At 43.5% G+C, this 8,800-nt stretch overlaps 1 protein-coding gene across 1 annotated transcript in view; it reads right to left on the reverse strand.

The window, feature by feature from the left end:
* Window positions 1-4,696: 4,696 nt before the first annotated feature.
* Window positions 4,697-8,800, reverse strand: part of LOC308286271 (forkhead box protein P4-like) — a 29,237-nt gene continuing 25,133 nt past the window's right edge. The window contains exons 8-9 of the mRNA XM_080727261.1: window positions 6,919-7,088; window positions 4,697-5,603 (exon numbers count right to left, since the gene is read on the reverse strand). Of these exons, the coding sequence (XP_080583387.1) occupies window positions 5,423-5,603; window positions 6,919-7,088 (351 nt within the window). The 3' untranslated portion in view covers window positions 4,697-5,422. The remainder of the gene's footprint in view (window positions 5,604-6,918; window positions 7,089-8,800) is intronic.

Consider the following 8,800-nt stretch of genomic DNA (forward strand, 5'->3'; position numbering starts at 1 on the left):
TACAGAGACAAAAAGTATCAAAATAGACCTAGCTAAGATAAATATACAAACAGGTGTTTTATACCTAAACCACTGATCTAACTTTTATTCTTTTCGTTTTTTCTTGTTTTTTTTCCTTAGAGAGATAATACACTTAAAAAAATCTGCGTCCCAGACGTTTTTTTTTTCATGAAGAAAAAACTGGAAAAAAAGGAAAACAAAACGATCCAACGAACAAACAAACAAACAAAACTATTGAACCAAGATACCTGCAGCACTTAATATGATAAATACATATACTTCAGCATTAGCAGTACAGTATAGGAATCATAGCTGAAAGCTTTACAATAGCTAAACAGGAGCAGAAAAACAAAATAACCAACAAACCAAAAGACAAAATAAAAATAAGAACAAAATAGAACAGGAAAAAAAAATCAAAGAACAAAATGGGAGAGAATGCCCTGGAGAGATAAAGCCAAGCGTTAATATACAATAATACATCATAGTATGCCAAAGCGGGAGAAAGAACAGAACGCGTTAAGCCTAATTTATGCTCCATCGTGCGGCGGTAGTTGCTCGCCGGAAACAGCCGAAAGTCCACAAACGCGTGGCGTCAGCGATGCGCTGTGTTGGGCTGTCGTCAACGTGCGACGGCACACCAATTTGGCTTCACGTTGCAAACCTGTGAACACCATCATCGACGCAACGTCAATCTACATCTTTATAAAACAGCATGGTTTACAGGTGTACCTTAAAGCACAAGTCAGAGATCATCTACGCCGCAAAATCCCCCGGGTGTTAAAAATGTTGAAACACACTCAAGATTTTTTACAGTGTATATGCAGCAGTTACCTCATGTCGTTTGGAATAGCAATAGTAGTAGCACTAATAGTAGTAAATAAATTCCATTCTAAAGTGTGTCTAAAGCCTGATTTATACTTCGTCGTACAACTGTGGTCGCAGTTCGCCCATAATGACAGATTTTTGGGGTGAAAAGCCAATGTTTCGCTTGTTTTCACGCGCCAGTCATGTGACAAATTATGAATTGTTCGGCTCAAGTCCTTTCAGTGACCTTTTTTTGGGGCAAAGGGATGAGGTTAGGCGAGGTTGAGGTTGGGGGGGTCACCGTGTCTTTGGATATAATCAGGGTGATCCCGTTAGCCCTGCTTGCCCCCCCCCCCACCCCTGACGACCCCAACCCCACCCCCCACCACTGCCACTGCCATAAGTCGTCATTAGAACCTGGCTTCCCATTGGCTTAGCGTCCGATTCATACTTAGCTGCGACCAAGTATAAGGGCACGGTCGCACATTTGCGCCGGTGGAACAGTCCTCCCCCGTTCGCTCATACTTCCATTCGATGCGAGCAACGAGGTGGAGCTTCCGGGTTGCGGTGTGCGTTGTTGGCATCACATGCATGGGAGTTAAAAGCGTGGAACTCGACGCCTCGGCACACGCGCATGTGATCGCACCCTTACACCTTGTTTACGCTCCGTCGCAAGATGGCGTCAAGCGCTGACAATAGCCAACCTTTAATACACATAGCGTGTGTTGCTTATGCGATGCATTGTGAGCTCATAGGCTGGCTATGTTCGGCACGCAGGGCCGTCTTGTGGCGAAGTATAAACCGGGGCATTAATCAGGCGTTAGCGTGGATGCTGCTCATCAGTACGCATCGCATACGTTCTGAGCACGCCGCTAAGAGGCTGTTCACAGAGCTCAGTGCTAATCGGTGGGGGAACAGTTGGTCAGTATTACGCAGCTGAGAGTAAACCTTTTCAATGTGGTGACCACTTCACAACACACTTTGAGACCTTCGAGAGAGTGCTTTAGATGTGGTTTAACGAGAGGTAGTCGTTTTTGTTTCTTTTGTTTTTTAAACTCCACGGAACGTAAAAATGTGTTTTTTTAGGGCTAAAGCAGATGAGTGTTAAGGGAGTTCCAGATATCCAGATTTTGTCAGTCATACAATACAAGTAACAACAATTTTGGTATTCATTATTATTATTGTCATTATTATTGAGGAAGAATGAAAAAGAAGAGAAAAGGAAAGATTTGTTAAGAGTACAGTTTTCCCATTGGCTATGTGTTGATCCGCGTTGAGAAAGGAGGTAGTGTTATTTTTGGTTTTATATCTCGTTTCAAGATGTCTGCCAGCCACTTTGTACTTTTAGTAGAAATCCACTTCTGATGTTACAGGAAAACGGTCCCTGTGTGAGCGCCACGGCATCAGAAAGGCTCTTTCGTTAAACAAGAAAAACTGTCTGAAGTGCAAGAGTTTGTTAGACAAAAAAAAAAGAAAATATGAGCCCAGCTTTTTTAATTACATACGTCCCTTGGTAGTTTTTCCTCTTACATTGGTATATTGTCATTATCTTTTTTCCGTTGTTCCCTCTTCATTATCATGTTCATAGACTTAAAAAAGTATTTTGGAATAACAACTCCCTTCCAAAGATGTGACATGTACAATCACCACATAACACTTTTGTTCTGGTTTATACCGCTAACGCTCTTCATACGGCTCAAGAGGGTAAAGTATGTTTGACTTTATGGGACGGTATATTTTAACAGAAGAATATCCAGTAGAGCAAGTGCTGTCTATACTGTCCTTTTGCTGGCGTTTTAAGTCACAAAGTAGGCCTACCCAAAATGTTGCGTTCAAATGCCTCATGTTTGGAGTGCCTCGCGTCGAGGCCGCTCATGATAAGGGCCAGTCCTTTTCAGTATCGTGTTTTTGAAACACAGTTTATTTAGCCTGAGCGTGGAAGAGACAAGGCTTCCTTCACCTGTAAGTGCTATCTTGTGTTTTATTTTCGACCTTTCTCGTCGGTAAGGAGCTGTTAACTTTGTTAATACTGATCTTTTGGCCTGGTAACGTGAGTCATTCGCACCACCCGCCGTGTAGAAAGCTTTTGATGTCGCCCAGTTCTAAGCTTGCATCTGCACACTTTGGTTTTCTCTTCCGGAATGGTCAGCACTGCAAAGTAATGGGTAATATTTTACGTAAAAGAGTTGTAATGGTAATACAATAATCAAACTCCTGGTTTGCTGTCTTTTGGCCAGTTCTTTTAGAAGGGGAAATAAACTCAGAAGAGGGGTAAATAATAAACTACAGGGTTTTTGGTTTTCTACACGTTTCTTTGGTTACCTGTAACGAAAATAAAACAGGGGGGGAAAGTAAATAATTAATAATAAAACAACAGAACGAAAAATACAAATAATTTCTTAAATTTGGTATGGCACTGGAGAGAAAAGGTAATGCGTTATGCGTTACTGCAAACAAACAAACAGAACATAAATCTCACATGCTATTCCTTTAACACAAAGTCACACAGTGAATTGCAGAAAAGCTTCAACACAGTAACTATTAAAGCAACCATAGAGCTTTGAAACGCAGCTGAGCAGAGTTGGCGAATTTGGTGTCCCACAGAAAGAATTCCCCCTCGTTTCTTTTAAACAATTTTGGACACAGTTCCAGGCGGAACCTTTGTGGGATGAGGTATTCTCTGACTGCAGTGACAATATATATACTATATAATATATATATATATATACTTTTTTTTAAAGCATTGCTGATGTTTTTTTGAACTATAGCTACAAACAACCAAATAAAACAGAATGGGAGTGATTTCTTCTCAAAGGAACTTAGATTCTAAATAAGCCGTCTGGATAATGTCAACTTTTTAAGTGCTATTTCCCAATTTCTTGCCTGCTACACTTGGGTAGAAAGGAGGACAAAGGGGTAGGGTGGGGTGGGAGTGCAGTGGGGTGGGGGGGTATTACGAGTCGGGACAATACTGCGCTTTCTTTTCCGCCAATACTCGTTTGGAATGGTGTGAACAAGCAGAGTAAATAAAACAAATTCAAATACAAAAAAAGAAAAAGAACAACAGCATTCGTATAAAATGTACTTTCAAACAGAATGCCACCATGGAATAAATTGATCCTCGGAAATAAAGATAATACAATCAAAAAGTTTTAAAGAAACAAAAAAGAAATGACAAAGCTACCACACGTTTTTTTTGTTTTGTTTTGTTTTGTTATATTCCATAATCAACAACTTTTTTCGTCACAACATTTGTGTCAACGCTTCCTCCCTAATTTCTCTCCCTCTGCCCCCTCTCTTCTCTCTCTCTCTTCTCTTCTCTCTCTCTCTCTCTCTCTCTCTCAGATAGCATATTCCATCCACAGAGAAGGAGAGACCTCAAGTCTTTTTGGGGGGTGGGGGGGGCTTTCTTTTTTCCTTTCTTTAAAAAAAAAACAACATAGTTAGAAGAGTTTAAAGTAGCAAAACGTGTTTTTTGTCTTTAAGCGTCTTGCAGGAGAAAGAGTTCGGAGGTGTCAGAGAGTCACGTGTGGGGTCACATCCCCGAAGGTCACGACCATCAGCCTCACCTGGGGGATCACAGACCCACTCCTGCTCCGTAGACAAGTGTGTGGGTGTGGGTGTGGGGGGATTTCTTTACTATTTGAGGTAATCTTTGACAGCACTCATTCATTCTTCCTATTCCTTCCTTCCTTCCAACCATCCCACAGCCCCGGCCGTTCTTTCAACGGCAAACCGGGTCGAGACAAAGACAAAGAAAAAGCGAGCGTTAGACTCGAAAGAGAAAGAAAGAGGAGAGAGGCCCCACCCACCCACCCACCCAACCCAACCCAACCCAACCCCACCCCAGCCCCACCCTCCAGACATACTGTATATACACGTGATGTGATGATGGGTGGGTGGGAGGGAGAGGTGGATGTCACCCATCCTGACTGGCGAGAGCGTTGAGTGGGTTACAGGTGACAGTGGGGACACGGGGCGCACGGTGGGTGCTGCTTCTGAGCAGAGTGAGCGTTATAGGGGGCTCTCTGGGCAGAGAGTCTGTGTTTCTGTGGGGATTGCTGGGGAGACAGCTGTGTGTGTGTGTGTGTGTGTGTGTGTGTGTGTGTGTGTGTGTGTGTGTGTGTGTGTGTGTGTGTGTGCGTGCGTGCGTGCGTGCGTGCGTGCGTGCGTGCGTGCGTGCGTGCGTGCGTGCGTGGCTGCGTGCGTGTGAGTACGTGTTGCAGTGGTGTTGCGCCTCTGAGCCGAGTGTGGAAAAACACATGGAGACTTTTAAAAATAAAAAATAAAAAAAGAAGAAAAAGAAATGATGCTCCACAAAGTTGTCATTGTTGGGTCTGTCATGTAACCAGGAGGTCGTCGATCTATAACCCTGTTTATTCTTTTTTTCTGGGGGTTGGGGGGGGGGGAGTTTCTCATTGTCGTTTGGTTGCTTGGTAGCATTTTCATTGGAAAAATTAACAAAAACACTTTTTTCTTCTCCTCTCTCTCTCTCTCTCTCTCTCTCTCTCTCTCTCTCTCTCTCTCTGTTTCCTCTCCAACGTGGTGGCCTCCTGGTGGTGTTAATAACAAGAGGGCTCTGGTGAGGGGTACACAGGGGGTCTCCTGGGTGGCGTTTCTAACAGGAGGGCTCGGGGTAGGGCTCCTCGGCGCCCAGCTCCTCCTCCAGGTCGCGGTCGTCGCGGTCGGACAGCGTCAGGGAGTGGCTGGTCTGCTGGTGGCCGGCGGTCAGGAGGGAGATGGGCCGACTATCCTCCTCCAGATCAGTGGGTTCCTCCTTCACATGCACTGGGTGGCTGCTGGACGCAGGGGGCAGGGGAGCACGTTTAGCACGTTAGCACCGTTAGCACCGTTGGCACCATTGGCACCGTTAGACATTTTGCAATTTAGGCATCTGCTGTAGGAGATGCTCTTAATCAGAGTGATTTACAGTAAGCAATTAAGGTAATACATCAAATGCATTGAGATAGTCATCAGGAAAACCAATAACATATCGTCACTGTCGGGCAGAAACCTCGTATCTCCAAGTTTCAAATTTTTCACAGTTTAATTCATTTTTAACATAAATACAAAACGAACGGTCTTGAACATACAAGGTTTTCACCCGACAATGACGATATAATCAGTCTAAACTGTATAATATAAGGAAAATATCTGGACATGGAAACTATATAAACTATAAGATGCCAGGTCTACAAATGAACCTTGCATCTGTCTGCATGGTATCTAAATGTCATTTTAGCGTAGGGCAGTGGTTCATAGGTTCATAGGTTGAGCCCGGGGCGTAGTTTTTTGTTAAAAGAATAGATATATTCAGGGCTGTTTCTAGGATTCTGGTGGTCGTCATAGTTTTCAAATTAACACATGGTCCTCGGGGATGTGCAGAGGATGTTTGAGAGGCAGGGGCTGAAATTTCTAAAAGCTTTTTGGGGAAAATGTCGAAAATATTAGACCTAGAGGTTGGCTATTTTCGGTGCTGGAGATGTGGCGTAACGGCATGGATTTCTACACAGAGAGGGCAACTCTTTCTACATGACCGATGTTTCTGGGTGACATTGGCACATTTCACTCAGGTTTTTTCATCTCACTCATGTCACTTTGTCTGCTGACCTCACTCAGCAACGAAATAAAAATAAAAGAAACAATTCACAGGAGGCAAGCAGTGATCACCCCATGATGTGCACTGCAACGTAGTTTCAAATGCACAACATTGCAGGCGTTTTTTTAGAGTAAAAAATGTTAAAGAAGAAGAAGACACGTGTGACATGCATGATCTGGGCAGATTGCCCCAGGAAATGTGCCAATCTCAACCCAAAACAACGGTGAGATGCTGCATTGAAGTTCAGGAGAGTTTGGAAAAGGAAATTCAATGCTGCCTTCAGGTATGGCATGGAAAGAGGGGCATTTGCATTGCTTTCACCCATAGTAAAAAACTGCATTCATGGTCTGGAGAGGGCACTTTTTACAGTCGGATAAAAGGGCAGGGGCTCAAGCCTCCTTTGATGTCTATGTGTACATGGCTGGTCCTCACAAGTATAGTAAACACAAAGGTGCGTGCGTGTGTGCGTGCGTGCGTGCGGCGTGCGTGCGTGTGTGTGAGTGAGTGTTCCCCACCTGTACTGGTGGGGGCTGAGCGTGGGGCTGCAGCTGCCGTTGCTGTTCACCTGCTCCACGGTGGAGCTGACATCATCGTGGCCCACATGCAGCATGTTGAGGCTGGCTGCAGACGGGCTGACCAGCCCAGAGCTGCTCAGCAAGGACAGGCTGCTCTCTGCCAGGGCCGCCTGCATGGGCACATCACATGAAGAGTCAGTCAAACATTATAATATCAAAAAAGTAAAAAATCTGCACATAGAAACTATAGAAACTATAGGCTACAAACTATACGATGCCAGATCAAAAAAGAAAAAAAGAAAATGGCATGTATCATATCGTCATTGTCGGGTGAAATTTTTTATCATTTAAAAAAATTAACTAAATTAGTGAAAACAGCCGATCTACAAGCACACAACGCCTCGAGGCGTTGTGTGCTTGTAGATCGGCTGTTTTCACTACTTTTGTGCGACAGCCATGTCTGATGAAGCAGGGCTTTGCTTTGTGGAAAAACGTACAAATTTGAAACTTGGAGATACAAGGTTTTGGCCCGACAACGACGATATACAGTGATATCTAAATTACATTTTGAAATCAAATCTAATTTTTGATCAAGTTCTTTTTATTATTTTCCCTTTATGCAAATAACAAACAACAAAGAACATACAAATCCACACCCACCCACCCACCCCTCAGACCCGTAACAACATTTTGAAATCAAATCTAAAGTGAAACATGAAACTGTCCAGTGTGTGTGAAATGTTTACAAAACGGAATAAGATTAACAAAGACCACAGAGAAAATGTCCTTAGTTTTAGTCTGTCAAAAAAATCCTCAAGGATAGCAGATCTACAAGCTCAAAGCACGTTGCAAGGTGTCGTGAGCTTGAAGAAAGACACACGGACAAATTAGAATTGTGGTAGTTTTTGTGAGTGTGTTTGCATAAGATTCATGTGAACTACACTGACCACTAGGGGGCACTTACACACAATACTTCTCCCCATCATGGCTTATAGAACAAATAACTTACATATTGTGAGTTTGTAGGTCAGTGGTTCTCAACCTGGGGGTCGGGACCCCCCCAAATTATTTTTGGGGGGTCCCCAGATGATTAGCTTAAGGTGCAACATTGTAGTAAACAAACCAAACATAAAGTTTGAGTGTATAGACTATAGTATAGAGGGTATCTACACATTTCTAAAGTGGCAATTTAAGGTACAGTAGGTACATTGGGTACAGTAGGTTGTAATGTAGGCCTATATGCACCTCCTTTCTCATTAGGTACAGTAGGTTGTAATGTAGGCCTTTGCACCTCCTTTCTCATTAGGTACAGTAGGATGTAATGTAGGCCTATATGCACCTCCACTCTCATTAGGTACAGTAGGTTGTAATGTAGGCCTATATGCACCTCCTTTATCATTAGGTACAGTAGGTTGTAATGTAGGCCTACATCCTCTCTCATTAGGTACAGTAGGTTGTAATGTAGGCCTTTGCACCTCCTTTCTCATTAGGTACAGTAGGTTGTAATGTAGGCCTTTGCACCTCCTCTCTCATTAGGTACAGTAGGTTATAATGTAGGCCTATATGCACCTCCTCTCTCATTAGGTACAGTAGGTTATAATGTAGGCCTATATGCACCTCCTCTCTCATTAGGTATAGTAGGTTTTAATGCAGGCCTTTTAGCCTCCGCTCTCATTAGGTACAGTAGGTTGTAATGTAGGCCTTTTCACCTCCGCTCTCATTAGGTACAGTAGGTTGTAATGTAGGCCTTTTCACCTCCGCTCTCATTAGGTACAGTAGGTTGTAATGTAGGCCTTTTCACCTCCTCTCTCGCCAGGAGGGATGTAAAAAACATACCAGGGAGGGAATTCTCAGTGGCTCAGCGATGGATTTTCTGGGACAG

The sequence above is a fragment of the Nannobrachium achirus genome, assembly GCF_963921795.1.
Source record: "Nannobrachium achirus genome assembly, chromosome: 6".
Classification (NCBI taxonomy): Eukaryota; Metazoa; Chordata; class Actinopteri; order Myctophiformes; family Myctophidae; genus Nannobrachium; species Nannobrachium achirus.